General features: G+C 50.0%; 1 protein-coding gene and 1 long non-coding RNA gene across 5 annotated transcripts in view; one reads left to right on the top strand and one right to left on the bottom strand.

Annotated features, from left to right (window-relative positions):
- Positions 1-6,326: 6,326 nt before the first annotated feature.
- On the bottom strand, positions 6,327-19,078 carry LOC123597847. 2 transcript variants are annotated; one of them, XR_006712280.1, is made up of 3 exons: positions 18,544-19,078; positions 17,368-17,618; positions 6,327-6,370 (listed from the first exon to the last, which is right to left on the bottom strand). It is a non-coding gene; the product is annotated as an uncharacterized LOC123597847 (long non-coding RNA). The 2 variants fall into 2 exon arrangements; XR_006712279.1 differs by lacking the exon at positions 6,327-6,370 and adding an exon at positions 16,346-16,392.
- A 76-nt stretch (positions 19,079-19,154) lies between these two features.
- TRABD2B (TraB domain containing 2B) overlaps positions 19,155-24,302 on the top strand; it is a 220,523-nt gene continuing 215,375 nt past the window's right edge. For 2 of the 3 annotated variants that reach the window (XR_006712277.1, XM_045477290.1), the window contains exons 1-2: positions 19,162-19,850; positions 21,887-22,447. Coding sequence is in view for 2 of the 3 variants with exons in the window: in XM_045477290.1 (XP_045333246.1) it covers positions 19,749-19,850; positions 21,887-22,447 (663 nt within the window). In the remaining variant the exon portion in view is untranslated. Of the gene's footprint in view, positions 19,851-21,886; positions 22,448-24,302 lie in introns of all 3 variants that reach the window. The other variant, XM_045477291.1, reaches the window with a different exon arrangement.

Raw genomic sequence — 24,302 nt, 5'->3', positions numbered from 1 at the left:
CAGATGGTGCTCTCTCACCTTCTGCACCTGGCTTGCCTCCTCTTCTTGCACTTAATGGAAGCAGCCTGGTGAGGCAGAAGACAGAGGGCTCCACCCATTCACAGGGGCGATGCGAGACTTCCTTCCTGACCACACACTCCACGCCACGTCCTGGGCTTGTAGACACAGGCACAGGCACGACTTCCTCAACATTCAGAGCCAATATTCAGAGGAGGGATTAACCCTGTGGGAAAGGTGGGAAAATGGAGACCACAGAGACTCAAAGAGGCAAAGCCACGTGCCCGCAGTTGGCCTCAAATTTCAAGGCTGAGGGAGATTTGAAACTCAGGACGTTGTGACCCCACGTTTTGCCTTCCCCAAACCACAGGCCGCCCTTCCGGCTCCTTGTCAGCCACACACTTGCTCTGCTACGCCCGGCGATTGCCTCCTGCCATGCTGCTGAAGTCCTATCCGCCCTCCAGGTGCTACTCAGTTACAGCCTGTTCAGTCACATGCCCACCTCCCTCATACACCCCCAAACTGGGACTGCTATTTCTGTTACAGTTGGAATCAGGATACTAGCAGCCATTACAGTCTGCCATCTGTTGGAGGGGATGGTATGAGTTGGCGTCTCCCCCCTCTGCACTGAGATACTGGGGGCAAGAAAACTACGTTCTATTCTTCCCTCTGCTCCTCTGCACCACCCAGCCACACAGCTTCGTTCGGGGCCCTGTGCCAAAGAAAGACACAGAGAAGATGGATCTGCTCAAGGTCCCTTCTCCACACCTGTTTCTTCACTAGATGGTGGGACTAAATCAATGGTGTTAAAAGGCCAGGGTGGGGCGGGTGGGGGGGGGGGCTTCTGGGTGACTCAGTCGGTTAAGCGTCTTGACTTTGGCTCAGGTCATGATCTCGTGGTTCATGAGTCTGAGCCCAGAGTCGGACTCTGTGCTGACAGCTCAGAGCCTGGAGCCTGGTTCGGATTCTGTGTCTCCCTCTCTCTCTCTGTCCCTCCCCCACTCATGCTCTGTGTCTCTGTCAAAAATAAATAAACATTAAAGAAAACTTTTTTGTTGAAAAAAAAAAAAAGGCTGGAGAATAGACCCTACACAATCTGCCTGCCCCAACTGCCTCTCTGACCTCATCTCCTATATTCTAGTAGCACTGGCCTCCTAATTCTTCCTTCAAGACATCAGTCAGCCCTGCCACAGGACCTGTGCACCTGCTGTTTTCACTTCCTGGAGTGGTCTTCCCCCGGGTTTCCTCATGGCTCTCTCCTTCACTCCTTCAGATCTTCCATTCCCTGACCTTGCTGTTTAAAATTCTGCCACCCCCTCCTTCAAGAATTCTCTGTCTCCCAATTCTGCTATTTTTTTCTGATGCATTTATCTGCATCTTGCATTTTTAAGCGAAGCTAGGCCATTAGTTAGCTACGTCAGAACTACCTAGGGAGCTGGTTTAAAAATGCAGACTGCTGGCCCCCACCATGCCAGCTACATCAGAATCTCAGGGGTAGGGACTGGTGATTTGTATTTTGCAAAAGCTCTCCAGGCGTTTCTGATACACAGTATTTGGGAACTGATGTAAAATATCACTGGAACAAACCTCCCCCCCCCCCCACCTCAGCTGGGACATTGTTTAAGCCCAAGCCTCAGCCTCAGCTACGGTTTTTATCCCCCACTCCCTCACTGTGCATCCTCCCTCTAACTATACAGAACTCCGTTGTTCTGTTCTCTGACCAGAGCATCCCTTTTGTCTTTCTGCTCAGCTTTTGCTCACACTCTCCCCTCTCCTCTACTGTCCTCTCCTGTGCTTTCAACTTACTCTCCAAGGCACTGCTGATGCCACCTTCTCTGGGAACGTGGTCTGCGCCCTCCACCACCTCCCCCTTGAGTCAGAGCCCGTAACTTCTGCCTCTGTCCTCAGAGGACCTCGCACGTATCTTTGGTATAGGATCGGCATTAATTTTCCAGCTGTGTGTCCTTCTCCGTAGACCATGACTCTGGATAAGGTGACGATTCAGTCAGGTTCGTCAATATTCCCAGCACCCCACATGGTACTGGGCACACAGCTAGCGCTTCATAAATGCGGAGGGTGTGAGTGAATGCAGCAGTGGGTTACATGGGTGGTTAAGTGCATGCATGCTTGGCAAGGTCAGAAGTTGCAAGCTTGGTATAAACTGTTTTCAAACTGACCTGATATTTTCCAGTCGCCTCAGCACAGCTGACCGTTGTTTTCAGCTCAGGACAGCTCTTAGACCCCAAGAAGCAGCCTCCTGCCTGCCTGTCAGTGAGTGAGCCGGCTTAGCTGGGAAGGTGCCCCTGCCGGAGCGCCTTGCTGTTTCAGGGGGAATCCGGGCCTTCTGCTACAAAGGTTCCAGACAGCAAAGCAGCCCCAGGGAGATCTCTCGTTTGTGGGGAGGACTTTCTCTCAGCTCCCCCAAGCCAAGTGGCAGACACAGCCCCACCGCTCCACAGAATGTAACAAGATTTACCCCTGATGGTGTTCCAAGCGGAAAGGAAAAACAACATGCCCCCCAGCCCCCACTGCCCCAAAGCAACAGGACAGCTCTATAGTTTGGTGTGAACTATCAGAGATGATTGGGTGCTGCCTCCGAAACCTTTAGATGGGTAGATGGACAGAGAGGGCCAGCGCGATCCGGACACTTGCTAACGTCCCAGGGCCACTGCAGGACTCAACCCCCTTTTGGTGGGAGGTTCTTGACCCTGCCATCCTTCCCCACCTCTCACCCCTTTTCTGCCAGAGAACGGCTGGACTTCCTCTTAATGAGAGCCACGATTTATGTTGGCTGGGCCCAATTAGCGCCAAGCTCTCTCAGGCCGCCAAGTGCCCCGGCGGCCAGCAGCTGAGGCCTGTCTGGCAGGACATATTTGGATGATGAAGCCGTGCTGCGTGCTAAACTCGGCGCAGGAAAGAGCAGTTCGACTTGGATGCCCACCAAAGGCTGCCAGGCTTGGCTCCTGCCCGCAAGTTGGGCAACAAGGCTGTCTGGCAGGGGGGATAAGGGCAGTGCTTCCCTGGCGGGAGGGGTGAGGCTGGCCTGGGGGAGCACCACTCCAGGGCAGGATGCCTTCCCCGGGGCTTGTATAGCAAGGATAGGCTGGGGCGGGGGGACCCTGAGATGGGAGCCAGGGAATCTGGACTCAGACCCAGCCCCTCTATCGACTCCTTCTTGCTGACCCCCAGGGCACACCGTTTATCTTCTCTATGCCTCAGCTTCTCCCCAGTACAGTGGGAGGGAATTCCTTGCCTATCTCAGGAAACACATGAGGACCATACGAGATAGCAAAAATAGTGCTCACCCATTCAGCCTGTTTTCTCATCTGTAAAATGGGACGAGCATCACACCTCCCTGAGCTGGCCGGTGTGAGGGTTAATGCACGGCGCAGGGGAGCGACGGCCCCCTTGGCCATGACCCACCCTTCATATGGTCAATGTGGTGGCGGTGCGGCCGATCCACCTTGGACTCTCGGTTCCCTAACAGGCATTCTTCGCCTGGGTTGGTGTGAAAATCACATTCCGAAACTGAGGCTCAGAAGGCAGCTTGCTTAAGCTGGTACGACTAGAAACAGGTAAGATTTGGGTTCTGAATTTGGGTCTGTCTGACCTAACGTTCATGTTCCAGCTGCAGTGGCAGTAACCACCAGGGGCTTTCAGCCCCTGCTTTCAGTGGTGGGTGGGTGTGCAGCTTGGAGCTGGTCTGGAGCGATCGGGCACGTACCAACAGACACGGCCCCTGGTTGCCACCCTGGATCAGCCCTGCTGTGCTGACGGTAGCACTTCTGAAAAGCCCAAGCTTGCAGGACAGAAGACTGAGACAGAAAGCAGAGACTGGCCTGAGCTCCCAGCGAGAGATATGCAGGCCCTGGAGAGCTGACCGTAGCCCCCGGCTCTGTCCTGGCCTCTCGGGTGCACACCTGCCCACATAGGGCCACTCATCCCCCTTCTTGGTCTGTCCTAAGCGCCCCCACCAGCTGCGCAGGGTGGAAACTCAGACTGGGACAAAGAGTACACGGATTTTAGTCTCAGTTCTGTCACTGACTTTGTACAACATTTTGGACAAGCCCTTTTAAACCGGGGGGCCTCGGTGTCCCTTCTGGAAACTGGAAGTGCCTTGCAAACTGGTGTGAGTACCCTTCTCATGAAAGGATTTTTTTCCGCCTGTAAACCTTTGGGCAGTGGAATGACGGACCCCTCTTGATTTTGTGCTTCATTCTGCTTCTTCAGCATCTCTTTAAAAAACAAAGCAAATCATCTCCCCTTTGACTCTAAATGTCTCTGGGACACTGAGCCGGAGATACCGCAGGTGAATGGCCGAGGGGCCCACATACCTCTGTAGCTCTTCGTCTCCACTTGGAGGAGGACAGACCAAGGCCCCAGCCGAGCCCTGAGAGCGCAAGCGTTTGCAACGCCCAGGGAAATGAACACGCTCCAGAGCGAGAGCGGAAGTCAGTGAGCTCAGAGGGGCTGGAGAGATTTGTGGCTCTTGAGGCAGAATATTAATTCATTTGGGGGACATTGTGGGTTGCTAGGTCCCAATCTGGCCTAGATAAATAAAAAGCCCACGAAATGTCTTAACTTGCTGTCCCAAACCAGCCACCATTCCTCTCTTCTATCTGAGGTGCTAGGACCCAGATCTCTTGATTTATTCTGGTTCCACCACATGATCCGCACATCCTAGGACTGAGCATGCAGGGAGTGCTCCATAGAAGCACCATCCATGATCCTCAGGCCTTGCGGTCAGGGCCCCAAATGGACTCTGTAAAGATGTGCTCCTCCAGAGCCACTCCTGTTCTGAGTCCATGGCAGGTGTCCACTTTGGCTAAATTCACGTCCTCTGCAGCCCATGGATTCCAGGGAGGATGGTCAGTTCAGATGTGATTCATCCGAGCCACATAGCCTCTGGGTGTGACTTAGATAAGGGAGTATGTGGTGGAATGTATGAACATTCAGAACGGGGACATCAAGAGACACCCTGATTCAATCAACTTATAAGTGAATACATGTCTGTTTATTAATCAGCAGATGGTGTCTTTCTGATCTCCCAACTGCTGGGTGTGGGCGTCCGGTGGAGCTGAGACAGAAGGAAGAGATATGTGAGAATGGAATGAACACTAGTTTACAAAAAAGTTAGTCACTGGATGGGGAAAAAAAGGTCAAAGAGAGAAAATAAACTTAATCCTTGGTATTACCATAAAGAATTATAACACTAAGGGACTCCTGGGTGGCTCAATCGGTTCAGCATCCGACTTCAGCTCAGGTCATGATCTCGTGGCCCGTGGGTTCGAGCCCCACGTTGGGCTCTGTGCTGACAGCTCAGAGCCCGGAGCCTGCTTCAGATTCTGTCTCCCTCTCTCTCTGCCCCTCCCCCACTTGTGTGTGTGTGTGCGCGCGCTCTCTCTCTCTCTCTCAAAAATAAACATTTAAAAAAAAGTCCCTTCTCTGAAATCAATATAAACATTTAATACGAGGCCAATCAAAATTCCAGTTGATCTTTTGAGAACTCAATACACATACTCCAAAAGGTACATGGAGGAATACAAATGTGTTTAACCTAAAAACTTTAAACATAAAAAAAGAAAGATGAAGAGAGAAGAACTCACTTTTCCAGATGCCGACATGCTACAAAAACATGGTAATTAACACACAGTAGTACTGGCACAAGACTGGATAGACCAATACACCACTGGTGAAGAATAGAGAACTCAGAGACACATACACTCACTCTCACACGTGTGTCATGATAGATATTCTCTGTTCACCCTTTTTGGTTTTTTCCCCACCCTGCTCTACTCTACTCTTGCGCCAAGAGTCTGGCGTCTCTGCGTTGCATTAACTACTCCCTTGCCCTGTGATTCCTAACTGAGTTTGGCCATCGAGAGGCACAGGAGGGACACTGGAGGGAAAAGGAGATAGAACAGGGATAGCTATGTCCTAGCTCTCTCCCTGCCAGGCTGCAAGTAGGCCCGGGACACATTCCTCTCTTAAAGACCAGAAGAGGAAAACCGGATCCCTTACTGAATACCACGTACAGAGGCGGTATTACGTGGATTAAAAGGACAAATAATAAAGGTAAGAAATAAAGTTAACAGAAGAAGGCAAAAACATAAATGGAACACGTTGAAGAATATCTTTGTGACTTGGATATGGGGAAGACTTTCCCACACAAAATGTTAAAAAACAAGGAAGTGAGGGGCGCCTGGGTGGCGCAGTCGGTTAAGCAGCCGACTTCAGCCAGGTCACGATCTCGCGGTCCGTGGGTTCGAGCCCCGCGTCGGGCTCTGGGCTGATGGCTCAGAGCCTGGAGCCTGCTTCAGATTCTGTGTCTCCCTCTCTCTCTGCCCCTCCCCCATTCGTGCTCTGTCTCTCTCTGTCCCAAAAATAAAAAAAATAAACGTTGAAAAAAAAAATTTAAAAAACAACAACAAGGAAGTGAGCAATAAGGAAAAAAATACGAATTGGATTTCATGATTAAAACAAGACTTCTTATATCATTTATTTTTCACTTTATTTATTTATTTTGAGGGACACGGTGAAAGCATGTGAGTGGGGCAGAGCAGAGAGAGAGAGAGAGGGACAGAGAATTGCAAACAGGCTCCATGCTGTCAGTACAGAGCCCGATGCAGGGTTCGAACTCACTGTGAGGTCATGACCTGAACAGAAATCAAGAGTCGGACACGTAACCAATGGAGTCACCCAAGCATCCCAAGAGTATAATTAAAAAAAAAAAAAAGATTTCTTATCAATGAAGGGGACTATGCAGAAAATAAATAAATAAATAAATAAATAAATAAAGTTCACAATGTTTAAAATGGACAAAAGATTAACATTTAAAAGATATGAGAAATTCCTGAAAATCAACCAGAAAAAAGAAAACTCAAAGCAAAGGATCTACATGGCAATTTTCAGGAGTGGAAATCCAAAAAAAGGCAAAAAACATATGCAGAACTGTTTAAAACCATTGGCAATCAGAGAGATTGAAGTTAAACTACAATGAGATATCATTTTCTATAATTCACATGAGGAAAAATGAGAAGGCTGGATATTGGCAAGGTTAGCAGAGATATAGGATTCCCTATATCCCTCAGACTGGCAGGATTATGAAATGGTGGAGCTATTCTGGAGAACATTCCCTTTCAGGTAGTCAAATTCAGTATATGCATATTTTATAATTCAGCTATTGAGCTCCTGGGTATGCATACTCCCCAAAACTTATAATCCAGGTTTATAAGAGAATATGTACAAGGATGTTCATTGCAGCATTGTTTGTGGAGTCAGGGAGTTGGAGGCAACCTGCAAGACATCACTCAGAGAGCAAACAGGTAAAATGTATGGGATACCACCATTGCATATTATGTAGCCATCAGAAGAAATAGAAATTGATTGTAAGAGCATATTCCGTGGTGCAAACAAGTAAAAAAAGAAATGGACTAATATAACAATACCATTTACACACATTAAAAAAATACATGCACACAAAATAGCAATGTATATTTTTAAGAACATACACAAATGAAAAATACACATTCAATTACTGATAACAAGAATAGAGAGGGAATATCATTACAGATTCATATGATCATCTCAATAGATACCAAAAAACAAAAACAAAAACAAAAAAACAAACTTGTGGGAAATAAGAATTTACAAAATTCAGTTGTATTTTATATACTTGCAAAGGAGTTATAAGCTGGAAAATTTTTAAATGCTGTTTATAAAAGCATTAAAAACTACCAAATACTTAGGTAAACACTTTTATAAAAGATGTATAGGTTATATACACTGAAAATCACAACATATTGCTGGGGGAGTTAAAGAAAATCTAAAGAAAGATAAGCCCTGTTTATGGACCATAAGATAATATTATTAAAGATGTAAATTCTCTGCTGACTTACCTGGAGATTCATTGTAATCTCAGAAATTCAGCAGTCTTTTGTGCGACAATTGACAAACTGATTCTAAAATTTGTATGAAAATGCAAATGACTTAAGGTAGCTAAGGAAATTTTAAAATGAAGAATAAAGTTGGAAGACTTTATACCACCTAGTTTTATAACTAATTATAAGCTTATAATAATAAAGGCAGTGGTGTTGCCATATATATATATATCAATGGAACAGAATAGAGAGTTCTAAATATAGGGCCACATATAAATAACCAATGCTTTTTTATAAAGGTGCGAAGGCAATTCAATATAGAAAGGATAATCTTTACAACACATGGTACTGGGACAATAGATATTCATTTCTAAAAAGAAAAAAAAAAGGAAGCAGCAGCCCTTGATTCTTATTTCACACCTCATAGAAAATGGATCACTGACCTAACTCTAAAACCTAAAACGGTAAAACTTCTAGGAGTAAACAAAGGAAAGAAAGCCTTAGTGACCATGGATTAGGCCAAGATTCTTAAATATGAAACAAAAAGCACAAATTATAAAACAAACAAAAACATTGATAAATTAGATTTCCTAAAAATTAAAAATATTTGCTCTCCCAAAGGCATTTTTAAGAAAATCAAACTGCAAGCCATATACTGGGAGAGAATATCTGCACAACTATGTTTGGCAAAAGACTTGTGAACAGAATATGGAAAGAGCCATCGCAATCCAGTAAAAAGTCAAATAGCACAGTAATAAGCGAGCAAAAATTTTGAACAAAGGATTCGCTAAGTAAGAATGTCAAATAAGAACATGAAAAGATGCTCAACATCACTAGTCATGGGGGAAACACACATTAAAACCACAATGAGGTACCATTCACACCCACAAGGATGACTAGAATTACAAAAATGGGCAAGGTTAAGTGTTGGTGAGGAGGGAAAACAGCTGGAACTCTCCCAACTCACATTTCTTTAAATGCCTGACAGTGGAGTGCTCTAGTATGTTACCAAGTAGTCGTAGCAGCCATCAGGAACATGAGCTATGCACAAAGTTAAATGAAAAACACAGACACGGTCTCTACCCTCATGAAGCTTCTATCTACCCATACTCTCTCCCTTTGTATGTGACAATCCTTTGACTTCACTGCCTTAAGAACTCCTGTTTTCCCAGCCCTGAGCTAATGTTTTGTGTTATAGCTGGAAACAGTGACCACTCCAGCTGTGGTATGTCTGGAAGTCTGGAGGAAAAAGGATCTAGAACCATGAGGAAACAGTTGGCATTGACTCGGCTAAACCGCGAGCATGAGCTGCTGATTTGAGAGGAGAAGAGAGAGGTGGGACTGCTAAAACACTCTGGGCAGATTAAGAAAAAGCTCTGAGGCAGAAAATTCAACTAATCGGGGGCACCTCTGCCACTACGAAGGCTGACTGGATTCCAAGGCCACTGCGGCTCTACGGAGGCAGTGAAAGAACAGGAGTTACAGTCGGAATAGCTTAGCAGCTGTAAGATCTTGGAAAATCAATTCATCTCTCTTAACCTCCAATCCCCGAGCATGTAGATGTCAGATGACTAATGACTTAGTAAAACAATGAATGAGAAAACTGTAGAATGTTGGAAGCAACATTCGTTCTAGACACAAGGAATTTTTTAAATGGCGATCAGGACAGGAGAAAGAAGCAAAATCTTTTATATAAGAAATGGAGGAAAGAACAATGAGACACAGAGTGACCTGGTCTCTGTGAACGTATGACTAGCTATCATGAAGAAAATAGAGAATATTTGCTCCATGTGATCCCAAGGATGGGAGCGAGGCAACTGGCTGTTATAAGGTATGGAGACGCATACCTCAGGCAGGCAGATGCAGATTCAATATGTAGAAGTTTCTGAGTGCTAAGAGTTGCTTACAAGTGGAATCGGCTACCTCACAAGGTAGTGAGCTTCTTGTCACTCGATGTCATAAGCAGCATCCAGGTGGGATAGATGAAAAGGAGTATCAAACACAGCAGGTGAGAAGTAGAGAATCCAACCCAAATTCTGAATTGAGAAAAGTGGAGTTTTGAATATGGATATGGTGAGTTTGAAAGGAAGGCAGGGCATGTAAGTAGAGGAGAGACTGCCTGTCACTGGAGATACAGATGGGAAAGTCGTTATGAAAATGTCCATCGCTGAAGAAAGTCAACTGACTCCCCGTTACCGGTTTTGGTAAGCAAAGGCCAAGTGATTCTAAACATTTACAGAAGTGTGCTGGTGGGTGCCCTTGGAGCCACCGCCGGCTTGTAGAGTGCCTTGTGGAATCAAACATAGATGCAGCCCACTTGCTGCTGGCTGGATGTCAGTGCCCACTCACCTGCTCAGCAGAGCACCATTGTGCATTGTACAACCCAACTATCCAGTGCGGGCCACTATGCCATAGACACCCACAACTTCTTCATAAAGTGTCCACGTTGCACAGGACTCATGCTCATTTATAACATTCTAGAAGACCATGAAAGTGTTTATCCTAGGAGAGGAAACACTTTTGAGTTCTCTTCTTGTTGGTATTATTAGTAATAATCATAAAAGTAATATTCACAGCCCTTTACACACAGTGCTTTCATATCCATCAGCTTGACCCCCATGCCAATCTGTGAGCTACACATTGCTATCGTTTTCCCTTCACAGATGAGGAAATTGAGATCTAGAGGGATTAAGCTAGCACGTATTTTGCAGTTACAAACTCCTAATCACCAGGGAAATGTATACATTGACTTGCACAAACCACATTGATCCTGCAAGGGCCCAAATAAAAGGAAACAGTGGATAAGCACGCAGGGCTCCCAGAATTAGCTGAACCACCAATAGCCCCACTTAACCCATTTACACTTGACTTAGCTCTGCTTGAGTCCTTACTGACAATCTCTATAATCTCTCTATCCTGCCTCAGCCTGGGTATCCCATTCCAAATTTTGGTCCACTGTGATAGCCTTCTGTTCTTGGCTCCTTCTATTCAGACACTCCACACAAATGGTTCTACTCAGAACAGCCCCTCCTCTGACAGGTCCTGGGAACTCCCCTTTTTGAGATTATCTTGAAGGCAGCCCTCATCTGTTGTTGAAGCCTGGTGCGGCTGAATGTCTGTCCCAAACCTTCTTTTCAACTATACAGATGGGTTATGTTGAGTCATCCATGGGCTCTCCCAGGGGCTCCCTTGTGAACAAAGAGAGATGGTTGATAGGATTAGATATTCAGTCCAGGGGGCAGAGTTCAGTCTGGATCGGTGGTCAGGGCTAGAGGCTGACCAGTAGCCCAGGTCAGGGTGCTGATGTTCCTCTGAGAAAGTACATAATGACTTTACTTCATAATGACTTTATCCACCATGCACATCGTTCACATACTTGGGGCCTTCCCTGGTGTAAACAACAGAATGAAATGTCCTAACAAGGATTAGCCTGCCCATTGTCTCTGGATCTCAAGCCCCTTGCTTTCTCTAGTGCTTATCAAGGCCTTCTCCAGTGGAGCCCTCTCTCCCTAAAACCGGAAGTTCCTTCCTCTTGGCTAGATGCTTCATACCAGCATAGAAACACGATATAAGACTCATGTTTTAAAAAGTCTCTCCATGAACCCTATGTTCCTATGCAACTCCACTGCTTTACCCTTCTCCACAAAACCCAAGAAGGAGTTGTCTGAATTGGTTGTTGCTGCTTCCTCTCCTCCCTCTCTGTTCTCAACCCATTGAGCTTCTGTCCCCGGCCGTCCACTGAAATGGCTGTCAACCTTCCTGTGGTCAAATCTAATGCTCACTTCCCTGGTTTATTTCACTGGATATCTTGACCTCTCTCTCCTGGGATTTCTTCTACTTCTGTTGCTTTGGGTGAAGGCTTCTCTCTCGAACCAGAAATGATCAGGTCCTCTGGGCTTAGACGCAGGCTTTCCTTAATTCTCAATCTCTGTCTTTCAGATGAGCCCTTAGTTTTAAATATCATCCTATGCAATGGAGCCTAAAGGGATCCTTCCATCCTGGACCTCTCCGCTGAGCTCTAGGCTCATTTGTAAGCCGTCTCCCAGCACTGCCACATGGACCCCAGTAGGCAGCTAATATCCAACATGACCTAAAATTGGATTCTCGTTACCTTCCTTTTACTCAGCCTTCCCCTCTCTGTGAATGCAGCCAGCTGCTTGGGACAAAAACCTCAGCATTCTCCTCGATTCCTGTCCCCCTCACCCCCGTGTCACATGTGCCACCTTTGGCTGTAACTCTGTATGATCCAAATCTGCTCCGTGGACAAAACCACCACCATCCTCACCCTAAGTACTGCCCTAGTGCCCTTCCTGGACCCCCGAAGGTCCTCACCCACCTCCACAACACAGTCTGAACCATGTTCTAAAAACGTGTTCTTGTGCCCTACACGTCTGGCTTTGCTGGACTTCTCTCTGTTTCCTAAACACGCCAACGTGGCTTTCTCTTTTAGGGCTTCACCCTCCGCTGGGAATGTTCTTTCCCCAGATCTTTTCCTGGCAAACTTCTCATCGTTCACCAGACACTCCATCACTTCTACTATCTCCACGGGTAATGGTTACTTCTATATTATTGTTCTTCATTAACTAGAAAGTAAGGTCTGGGTGAGCTAAGACTCTACCTATCTTGTTCACCAGTTCTTTAGCACCAAGATCGATGAGGCTCGCAACACACATGCAAAGCATTAATGAATGAATGACCCCTCTCATGCTCTCTGATAGTCGCCATCACTCCCAAGCACCAGTCTCTGAAGCAGGCACCTGCTAAGCGTGAGCTCCATCTTTCTCTGGAGCCACACTGCCTTGTGGCAAACCCTGGCTCCACCGGTAACTGGCTGTGTGACTTTGGGCAGATTTTGGGCTTCAGTTTCCGCAGCTGTAACATAAGGATAATAATAGTATCTCCCTCATCAATTGACTATGAACAAGTGAGATGGGACACATTTAAATAAAGTGATAGAATGGTGCGGGGCACACAGTAATTCTCAATACAAGTTAGTAAAGATTATGTCCTCGAAATAGCAATTCTGTAAGGCAGGATTCTTCAATCTTAGTATGACTGATATTTTGGGTGGGCTAATTCTTTGTTGTGGGAACTGCCCTACTCACGGTAGGATGCTTAACAGCATCCCTGCCTCTACCCACTAGCTGCCAGTAGCACGTTCCCAGTTATGAAAACCAAAAATGTCTTCAGCTATCACTAAATGTCCCCGAAGGGACAGGAAGGGCACAACCATTTTCTACAGGCATATACTTTTACTCCTGTTGACAGATATGAATTAGAAGTTTTCAGAGTGTAAATAGTGGCCCACGGTCTTAGGGATACAAAGAGAGGAAGCAAGGTTCAAACTCCAGTCTTTCTGGCCCCACAGCACATGTTCTTTTCTCCACGGCTTACTGTGCTCGAGGCCCAAGCCCCCCTCCCTCACCCTGGTCAGCTCGCACACTCACAGATCCGTGCTAATTACATAGCAATGTAGAACGTTATATGTGGTTTGTTATTTTATATCCAGGAACATGGTCTATAGCCTTCATTACATAAAGCAGCTGTGTGTATACTTGGGGTCTAAGTGCTATTTAGTGGTCAGCTCGATGGGGTATTTTGTTTCAGGCATCACATTTCTTTTTCCCCTTTCCATACCTCTACTGAATCCTGAAAGGAGGTATGGAGCATGGCACAGCTTGGGCTAGAGTGAAAGGCAAAAGTCTCCTAAATGACGATGGTCCCATGTCCTAATGAGGTTGGGAGACACAGTGCAGGATGGGCCATATATGCAGTGTGAATTGGCCCCCCAGTGATTGTGTGTGTGTGTGTGTGTGTGTGTGTGTGTGCAGAAGCCACACCCAGTCAGCCCATGCTACCTGTACCACCTTCCCATCTGTGTCTGAAAGGAAGCAAGTGGTTAAGTAGAAAGACGTAGACAGTCCAGGCCTCTAATTATCAACCGTGTGACTTGAATATGCCATATGCGCCCTCTGAAACTTGGTTTCCTCATCTTTAAAATGGGTGTGAAAATGTCTGTCTCACAGTGTTGCCGAGACCCTTTAGATAAAAGGTCCTGCACTGAATCGGTCTACCACAACTCCCAGCTGCCCTTCCTTCTGCACTTGCCGACGCCCGCGACCATGTCACCCAACCCCCGACTCCAGCCCGCTCTCGGTGCCACCCTCTTCTCCAGCCAGGATGTTCTCTTCCCTTTGCTTTCTCTCTCCGTCTATTTTTTTTTTAATTTTTTTTTCAACGTTTATTAATTTTTGGGACAGAGAGAGACAAAGCATGAACGGGGGAGGGGCAGAGAGAGAGGGAGACACAGAATCTGAAGCAGGCTCCAGGCTCTGAGCCATCAGCCCAGAGCCTGACGCGGGGCTCGAACTCACAGACTGCGAGATCGTGACCTGGCTGAAGTCGGACGCTTAACCAACTGCGCCACCCAGGCGCCCCTCTCTCCATTTATTTAAATGCTACCTTTCCTTCGCCGCCTAGTTCAAATCCCCACTGCTCCTGGAAGATGTCCTTGACGCTTCAACTCCCACTGACTTCTCCTGGACTCTTACATCACTCACCTGGCACCTAAATACATTGTAACTAGTCACCTGAGTATTTCCATCTTGTTCCAAAATTGCAAGTAGCCAGAGGTCAGGACTATATTCCTTCATGCCTCACACACTATATGGTACACCTGGGGACCCAATAAGCATTGGTGAGTTAACAGTCAACACACACGATTGTTGTTGTATCACCTCTGTCTGCACACATCTCATCTAGAACCTGAGTCACCCTTCAACCAGAACCTGCAATTTATGCAGAGCAAGCTAAGAAGATTATATCCTTTGAAAGCCAAGATGAAGGGCTTTCCACAGTCATGCATGGCCCTTCCTGCTGTAGTCTTATTTCCAGCCCTTCCCAACGGTTCTTGAATTCTCTCTCCCCGCCATGATTATTCACAGCTCCCCAAATATGTCAGACACTTACACTTCCATGCCACGGCACATGCTGTTTCCACTGTCTGAATTGACCTGCCTCTCCTCAACCTCCCCGTCCAAATCCTGCTCATCTTTAAAGGTCAGCTCAGATATTGCCTTCTTGCAAAGACCTTTGCTGAGGTCCTCTCTCCTAAGGTTGTTCCCCCAACACACACACACACACACACACACACACACACACCCATTTGTCTCCCAAATCGCACTATTTGCATCTGTCTCCCTCACTGGATGGCAGGCTCTGTGAGGACAGTATCTGAGCTGATCCCTCTGTGCTCTCCACACCCCACTCATCGAGCTGCACCACCGGTGGTGGTTTGTTTTTTAAGAGTGCCATCTTGTATAGCAACTCTGATCCTTTGTTGTGCTTCTATGATCTTGTGTCTCTTTCCCTACTTCCATGAGGGAAGGCTCTTTTCTGAATCACCTCAGTGTCTGATGTTTTTCTAGTTGTTTCCATCACTCTAGACTGTCTTAAGCATGGCTGACCGCTGCATGGTCCTAGAATCTGCCGTCCTTGCCCCCACCCCATCTCCAAGGCAGTCCTGTCTTTCAGTCACCAAGGATTCACTTCCAGACAAGGAGGGCTGGGGTGGAGGAGGCAGAGTCTGGGGTGGTAGGAGATGGGCACAAGTGGCATAGGAGCTGAACTGAACGTCAGGCCAGGCTGAGGGCTGCCCTCAGGCCCAGAGCAAAGTGCCTCCTTTGAGGTCAACTGAGCAGGGGAGCCCCTCATCTCTTTCCCTAAGAGACGCCCTGTGGCAGGACCCAGGGCTCCTGGATCTGCTCAAGAGGCAGATTTTGTTGGTTTAGTTCCGCTACAAGGCTTCTGTTTCTGCCCAGGCTGTTATAGCCTACAGATTCCTGGTACTCATCTGATTGAACATCAATTAAATTGCAATAAAAGGAAAGTGGGCCGGATGTGCCCTGGGAGAGGGGGCAGGTGGCTGCGTCCACTGCCTGCTTCCTGAGCCCTGTGCCTACAGGCCCGTGGGCAGGCAGGGGCCGTGGATGCTGCACTCTTGTGTGGGACACAGAAGACCCTTATAGGTTATCTGCTCCGCGAGCTTGTTCATACTGATGGCAGGGAAACTGAGGTACAGTGAGGCCGACGGAACTCCCCACAGCTGCTCAGGGAGACATAAGCAAAAGCACAGTGACTCTCTAGGATTTTTAGGGGTGTTCATCCAGGGCTTCTCTCACTATACCAGGTGGGAGAAAAACTTATTGGAAAACACTAAGACCTTTGTTCATGAGGACTGTCTCCTGGGGCTCTAAACTTGTTTGTTCTTTGTTTTTTAGTAACACCTTGATGGAAATATAACTCACCTACCATATAATTCACCCACTTAAAGTGTAAAATTCAGGGGTACCTGGGTGGCTCAGGTGGTCAGGCATCTGACATCAGCTCAGGTCATGATCTTGTGGTTTGTGAGCTCGAGCTCCACGTCGGGCTCTGTGTTGACAGCTTGGAGCCTGCTTCAGATTCTGTGTCTCCTTCTCTCTTAGCCCCTCCCCAACTTGTGCTCTCTCTCTCTCTCAAAAATAAATAAACATTTATAAGTAAATAAATAAATACATAAATAAATAAAGTGTATAATTCAATGGTTTTTAGTATATTCAGAGCATTGTGCAAACTTTACCACAATTAATTCTAGACTATTTTCATTACTCCCCAAAGCAACCCAGGACCATTCAGTCAAGGTCCCTTAATCTCCCTGTTCCTTCTAACCTTGAGCGACTACTAATCTACCCTCTTCCTCTATATATTTGCTGCTTCTGGACAATTCATATAAATAAATCGTATTATATATGCCCTTTTGTGACTGGCTTCCTTTTATTTAGTGTAAAGTTTTCAAGACCGGTCCATATCATAACATGTATAAATACTTCGTTCCTTTTTATGGACAGATAATATGCCATCATGTGAATATATCACATTTTGTGTGTCCACTCATTTACTGATGGACATTTGGGTTGCTTGTCCCTTTTAGCTATTTTGAATAATACCACTACCTTGTGTGGATGAATGTTTTCAACTCTCCACTGAAGAATGGAAAAACCTGTTTGTTCTTGCACCTCATTAATAATATCAGTAACAAGGCTGATGGAGATCCTAAAGTATTATTGTACACCTTGACTCAGAAAAATAGGACAGGAAACTAGGTGGAAAAAGAGAGGCACAGAGACGTTAAGTGTCTTGACCCTGGTCACACAGCCTTAGGTTAGGGCCATGAAGGAAGAAGTCATAGCTGGCATTTGTGACAATTAGCTGACAAGTCTTTTATAATTTTAGGAAAAAAGTCTCAGAACATTTTAAAAATCATGCACACATGCACCATCACTTTAATGATATGGGTCCATTTTTAATGCCATCAGGTCCCTTCTTACCCTCTATCTGTCTCAAGTCTTCTAATTCTCCATGAAGAACATCACACTGCCTCTCACTGGAATTACCTTCTCCTGCTTCTCAACGGTTTCACCTCACCCTTACCGAGCGAGCACATCCATACCTACTCCTTCACAGCAGGCAGCTTTGGAGCCATGGGGAGCAGGGACTCTTCAAAGGACTTTTCTTTTGTCACCGCTGTGGTCTCGGAGCTCTGTGTGTGGGAAACACAGAGCCACGCTGTTGTCTCACACCATCCGGGCACTCTGGCCTGCTCTGCATCTGTCGCCAGATGTATGCTGGCCTGAGAGTGAGGTTGCTCTGGATCCTAGTTGGTTGAACCATATGAAATGGCCAACATCAGTTATTTGGGGCCTACAAAAATGACAGTCTAATGCAGTTCAACCTGCAAGTGTCTGGTGTCCCCCTCCTTTCCTCTTGTGTTCTGCCCAAAGGCCCAGGTCTTGTGCTCTGAGCCCTTCTGCCCCTCCGGGCCAGCTGTCTTCCTTGCCCAACCTTCTAGAGTGGCCATTCTCCAGCTGCTCCACTGGTGCCTGAAGACGTGAGTGCTCCGGAGGTGATGGGAAAGCACTGGGCTAGGAGTCAGGTCACCTCTGCACTGACTGCCGGTCTCCTCACTGACCTCTCTGCCCCCAACTCACCCCCTACAGTCATGGCTCCTAAAAGAACAGATCAGCTCCAGCCACCCTCTAACTCACGTCTTGCCATGTCTCCCTGTCACATAGTGTATGTAAAGTACAAACTCTTCAGTCTGGCCAGAAGACACAACTGAAGCTCCTGCCACTGGCCTTTTGTTCCAGCCATGTCCGTCCCTGTCTGCCTATCTGGGCTATGGGCTTCTGACAATTCTACCTAATTCATACTTCAATCTCTGTTGTCAGCATAGGTGTCATGAACTTTCATTTAACAGATCTAAGCAAGGCTTCTGTGACTCAGTTTCCCCATTTGCTGAAAATGCAGACGCTTGCCCCTGTCCCTTGGTTTTCTCTAAGCTTCATTTGCCCCTCAGGAACAGAAAATTGGATTTAAAGGTTCTCTCAATTCCCATGGTGTAAGGATTTGGGATATGAATCTTCCCTGTTCCCTGGCCATTTACAGGGATCCTACGTGGGTCCAAGGAAGTTAATGGGAGAAGATTGTTCAAATGGAGGTGCCAAGGAATTGTGAGGAAGATTACTTTGCTGTTCTGTTTTGTTTTAATTCACCTGGTGTCTGCAGGGCACGTACTAAGCACATGCCAGTGTTAGCCAGGCACTGTATGATACAAAGTTGTAATTACCAGGTTCCCTGGATTTCCTTTGACTGCTGCCTTCCCAGCCAGTCTGGGAGTGCCTGCCCACTCCTGCTTCTTTCGCTGTTAACTCCCTCTGCGACCTGCGCATCAGATGCTTTGGGCGATGCTGGCCCAGGTCCCCGGAATTCGTCCCCTAGCCTAGTCCCTATCCACAGAAGACCCCACAGAGTTTGGCCGAGCGGGGCCTCGGCCCGGGCGCCCCCTGGCGGCCGCGCACCGAAGCTAGGGCCGGCGGGGAGCGGGCCAGGGGAAGGGGGAGAGATGGGGGAGGAGGAGGCACGGGCAGGGGAGGAGAGGAAAAAGTTGCGCTGGGAAGTTTAGAAAGTGGGGAAGTGGCTGCTGCGGGCTTCGCCTCCCTCCGCGCGTGTGTGAGGGAGCGAGCGAGGGAGCGAGAGAGGAGCGAGCGAGCGCCTGCCATGCCCATCAGACCCCGCCTCGCCGCGTCCGGGCGCGGAGCTCGCCCCGACTCCCTGCGGCCCGGCCCGGCCCGGCGCGGCCCGGCGCGGCCCCGGCCCCCCGCCCCCCGCGCCGGGTCCTCCCCTCCCCCCGCCCCGGCGGCCCCAGCCCCCCGCCCGGCCCGGCTCCGCGCCGCTCTCCCGCCCTCCTCCCTCCCTCCCTCCCGGCCGCGGAGCAGCATGGCGGAGCCCGGGCAGCGGCCGCGCGGCCGCCCGCCGCCCCTCTGAGCCCGGCTCTGGGGCAGCCGGGCGCCCCAGACCCGACCCCCGCCCCGCCGCGCCCGCCGCCGCACTTGTCCCACCGCGCGCCCCCTGGAGCGCCGCGCACCCCTGGGACCCTTGCGCGCCCGGCTGCCCGCGTAACTCGGGACCCCGCGCGCCCTGGGAGCCCGGTACCGCCCCGGGACCCCGCGCGCCCCTGGACCGCGACGCAGCTCCGGGACGTCGGCGCGCCCCAGGACCCGCGCGCTCTCAGAACCCCGGGCTGCGCCAACGGGGCTGCGCGCCTGGGGACGGGCCCGCCCCAGAGGGTCCCCCTCTTCCAGCAGACGGAGCCCCGCCCCAGAGGGACCCCCGGGTCCGGCAGGGACACCCCGCCCCGCCCCAGAGGGCTCCCAGCATCCCGCCGCTGGAGCCCCGCGCCCCAGAGGAACCTCCGTGCCCAGCTGGGGGCTCTCCGCGCCGCTGAGAGGGCGCCGCCCGGGAGGGTCCCCGCGCCCCGCGGGCCCCGGCAGGATGCACGCCGCCCTGGCGGGGCCGCTGCTCGCCGCCCTCCTCGCCACCGCCCGCGCCCGCCCGCAGCCCCCGGACGGAGGACAGTGCCGGCCGCCCGGATCGGTGAGCGAGCGCCTGCCCGGCCACTCTCCCGGCCGTCCGGCCACTCCAGCCCGTGGGGACGAGGGTTCGGGGGTCCTGCCTTCCGCACCCAGCTCAGCCCACCCGCTCCACCTCCGCCCGCCGGGCGCTGCCTCGGGCGCCCTTCCCTGCCTCCTGCCGCCCGGGCTCCAGCTCCGTGCCGGGAGCCGAGATGGGGCGCTCCCTCTCCAGCTCCCTCTCCGCACGCTGACGCTCTCGGTCTCTCCTCGACTTTCGGTCCTGCTTGGACGTTTCCTCCCTGTGCCCCTTTGACTCGCTTCTTTCTTACTTTATCCGTTGTTTACCCTTCTGGTTGCTCTCTGCCCACTCCTGACCGTGTTTCTCCCAATCCTTGCTCTACTCTGCTCTGACTTACATCAGACCTTTCCGCTCTCCCATTCCCACTCTGTCCCACTTACAGACAGGCTTCCCTCTCCCCTGTCCTCCCACTCTGACCTCAAGCAAGCTTTCTCCCTGGTGCTGGTTCCCACCTCTCTCTCCCTCTCCAGCCCAGGCCCCCGGCACCCAATCCTCCAACTGCCCCCATTTCACAAAAAGGGGGAAGATTCCAGAGGAGAGGAAAAGGAAGTGCCAGGGCAAGCTGGCCTAATATCTCCTTGGGGGTTGAATAATTACTGGTTCTCCTAATTTTCCTTCCCAACTACAGAATCCCTTGATTTCTCTCAGCATCCCTCCCTCAAAGTGTAAATTAATGCATGGAAAATAACCCTTAATTGGAGGCCAGTGACTAGGAAAAGGTTGTATAGGGTCCTCACTCACTGCCCAGTTAGCAGGGAGTTAGTTGACCTTGGGCAAGGTGCACCTCTGCTGTCCTGACTTCTGTGGGAACGGGGAGGTCAGAGCTAGTCTAGCTCCAGTGTGCTGGGATCCACGATTTTTGGTTGTTCGAAAAAAAAAAAAAAAAAAGATACTATTCCCCCACTCACCCCATCACACACTTTTCATTTGTGCCAGAAGCAGGCAGAAAAGTTTTGAGTTGACCTCAAGTTTGCAGGTGGTCAGTGGGCAGTCCAGGGGCTTTTCTGGATGCGAAATGACTGCCTGAGAGAAATGATAGTCCCTTTCTCATGCCCCTTAACCCCTGGTCCTCAGCTAGATCTGGAGAAAGGATCCCCGTCTCCATGCCCCTCTTTGCCCCTGTGCACACTCCTGATCAGAGCTTCTGTCTGAGAAGATGCCCGAGAGTGGGGGGGTGGACCCAGGTACAGCATTTTAGGGGAGGAGCCTGAAGCACATTTCTTGGGATGAATTCTAGAGAATCTTCCCCTCCCAAATCAGGGCCTTGTGACTTTACTTAGGCTGCAGCTTGTAAAGCGCTTTCTCATCTGCAGTGGAGCAGAGTAGCCGACACCCCAGACCTGCCCTCCAACAAGAAAACCGTATCCACCCCAATGAATGGGAAGTAGCTGTTTAAATAGGTGTGCTATTTTTAATAGGTGTTCTGCTTTCAAAGTGCTCTTGGCATGTATCTTCTAATGGTTGGGTTTAAAAGTTATATGACTTCCTCCCTTCTTGCCAGAGCAGGACTCTTGGTCCCCCTTTCCCCACCCTCCACATGAAACACCACCGGTGAAGGTTTGGCTTGGCTGAGCATGAATATTCTCAGGTGCTGTGGCAGTCCTTGGCACTCAAGGGGGAAAGCTAATCATAACGAGAGAGCTTCCTTCGTTGTCTCCTTCCTCTGTGCCTGGTGCTGCTCTTAGGGCTTACTCACATATACTGTGTCTTTTCATCCTCCCTGGGGTAGCTGCTCTCACCCCCAGTTCACAGATGGTGAAACCGAGTCTTGGGAAGTGGAACAGCGTGCTTAAGATGATCCGCTGAGACAGGTTTCGAATCTGGGTCTTTCAGCTTCCACAGCCCTTGCTCTTTCCCATGACCCCATGTAGGCCTCTGCCTTCCACCCCACCTCCACCTGCCTCTATCTATGCAATCCCTGGTTTACTCCCCTGCCATTAGCCTCACTGCCTGCCTTGTCCTCCCCCCCTCCCCTGCAGCAGAGGGAGCTGAACTCTTTCCTGTGGACTATTCGGCGTGACCCCCCCGCTTACTTGTTCGGCACCATCCACGTCCCCTACACCCGCGTCTGGGACTTCATCCCGGACAACTCGAAGGCAGCCTTCCAGGCCAGCGCTCGTGTCTACTTCGAACTGGACCTGACGGACCCCTACACCATCTCAGCCCTGGCCAGCTGCCAGCTGCTGCCGCACGGGGAGAACCTGCAGGACGTGCTGCCTCGGGAGCTCTACTGGCGTCTGAAGCGCCACCTGGACTACGTGAAGCTGATGATGCCCTCGTGGATGACACCAGCACAGCGGGGCAAGGGGCTGTACGCAGACTACCTGTTCAACGCCATCGCGGGCAACTGGGAGCGCAAGAGGCCCGTGTGGGTGATGCTCATGGTGAACTCGCTCACGGAGACTGACGTGCGCTCCCGAGGTGTGCCCGTCCTGGACCTCTACCTGGCCCAGCAGGCCGAGAAGATGAGGAAGAGCACCGGGGCCGTGGAGCGGGTAGAGGAGCAGTGCCACCCGCTTAATGGGCTCAACTTCTCCCAGGTAGGCACTTGGCTTTCCCCGGCCCCCGGAAGCGGCCAACCACTTTGTCCTCTTCTCCGATTGCCTTCCTCCTGCTGTATCCGGAGCCCTGGCCTTCTTCCAATGGGAGAGGCTCTTTCGGGCTGCGAGGCAGCTCTCTGGCTGCTTTCGGGGTGGGTTGAGGGCAAACTGGTGTGTGCTAGAGTTAGGGATGAGCGTTTGGGTGTTTGCTTCTCTCTCAGTGGTGCTACCTGTTGGGGATATACACTCCCCACTTGCTGTGCTTGCCTGAGCAGAAAGAATTTTCCCGGGAACATCAGAGTGAGGAAAACAAAAAGAGTGGGTTGCGGGTTTGCGTCCAGCTTTCCCGAGGCCCTGGGGTCTCCAGAACAGGAGGCTGTCCTGAAGCTGTTGTGTGGGCACCCCCCCCCCCCCCCCCCCCAGGCAGCAGCGTGCATGTGCAGAGTAAGAGTCATGGTTCCTGCGGCTTTGCAGGCAGGGGAGGTGCAGTGGACCTGGTGTCTGTGTGACTCTGGCTTGTTGCTGTTGAAGGTTAAACACTACTGAATTACCCAGGCCTTTGCATTGCTCTAGGCGGCCCTCGGACCTCCTCCCTAGGCCTGGAGGAAGTCAACAAGGATAGTTTTGGGGTTAATAATTTCAGAGAAATGTGTTCACTTAAAGGTTGACCGTTCTGATTTCTGAACCTCAAGAATGGGGGCAGGGAGAAGGGAAGAGCTTAGGAGGTTTAAAGTCTCTGGCTGCCAGAGACCTGATCCAGCAAAATGTCATGAAAAGCCCCATCTCCATGGGCAGAGGTCACTTGCAACTCACTGGCCCCAAACTCAACTCTGAGACCCTGGGAACAATGAGTTCACATCTGTGCCTTGAGAACAGGCTGTCAATCCTGAGATCCGGGATCTGAGTCAGGGCCGGTGGCTACTGCAAGGAGGCCCCAAAACAAGGCATGGGCCAATGCCCTGGGTGAGGTGTGGCCCCCGAGATGTGTTCCTCCATTAAGGAGACAGCCTCATAAATTGGCCAGGCTAGAAACTCCACCACTGGGACCAGACCTGCTCGCTGCTCCCGAGATGTTGCAGACTCTTCACCAGGGAAACAGCGGCAGAAACTGATCCCCCTTTGGAGATCTTCTGGCCTTTGTTTTTCCAGGGGAAATGCAATATTGTCCCCGGGGAGGTAAGAAGCCAGATTGATTTGCCGGCCAAATGAAAGGCGGGTTTGTCGGTTCCCCTGCTGGCTCTCCCATAATTGTGGAGTCCTTACCCAGAGGGCCCCGGTGGCAGGAATATTGGGGCAGTTAGTCACGCCCCGCAGGGTTCTGACTACGCCTGACTCCTTCTCTACGGGGGAAAATCCTGTGCATTCTCTGGCCCGGGCGCTGAATCCTCTGAACATACCGGCTCTCTCCCTCTGAAGTGACTTTTCCCTTGCCAGCCTCGGGAGCTGATATTATCTGTATCGGGCTCCCTAGCGCTAACCGCCCATCTCATTTTAGAGGCAGGTTTGTGGGAGGCCTCTCTGTTCAGAGACCTCACGTCTGGCCTGGATATCTTTTTTAGGCCGGGGAGGTGGGGCATCCAGCATCACTGTCCGCACCCTCTTTGTACCCGACCACAGAGGAATCCGAGGAGAGCTGGAGCGAGCACACAAACCCTCTGGTTAAACAGCCCCTGGCTTTAATCTGTCTCTCTTAAAACAACAAAACTATCTTTCTTCGGCGTCTGGAAACACTGCTGCTCAACCAAATGACGGCTTTTGGTAGGTTGAAAACATTTGCTGGAAAGTGTGTGAAGTTATGTTTTAGGAAAAGTTCCTGAGAGCCATTTATCGGCCAGCAAGGAGCCCGCTGACAGTC

This window comes from Leopardus geoffroyi, chromosome C1 (assembly GCF_018350155.1).
Source record: "Leopardus geoffroyi isolate Oge1 chromosome C1, O.geoffroyi_Oge1_pat1.0, whole genome shotgun sequence".
NCBI classification, from domain to species: domain Eukaryota; kingdom Metazoa; phylum Chordata; class Mammalia; order Carnivora; family Felidae; genus Leopardus; species Leopardus geoffroyi.
Note: the sequence above shows the minus strand (reverse complement) of the source record. Positions and strands in the feature narration are given on the sequence as shown.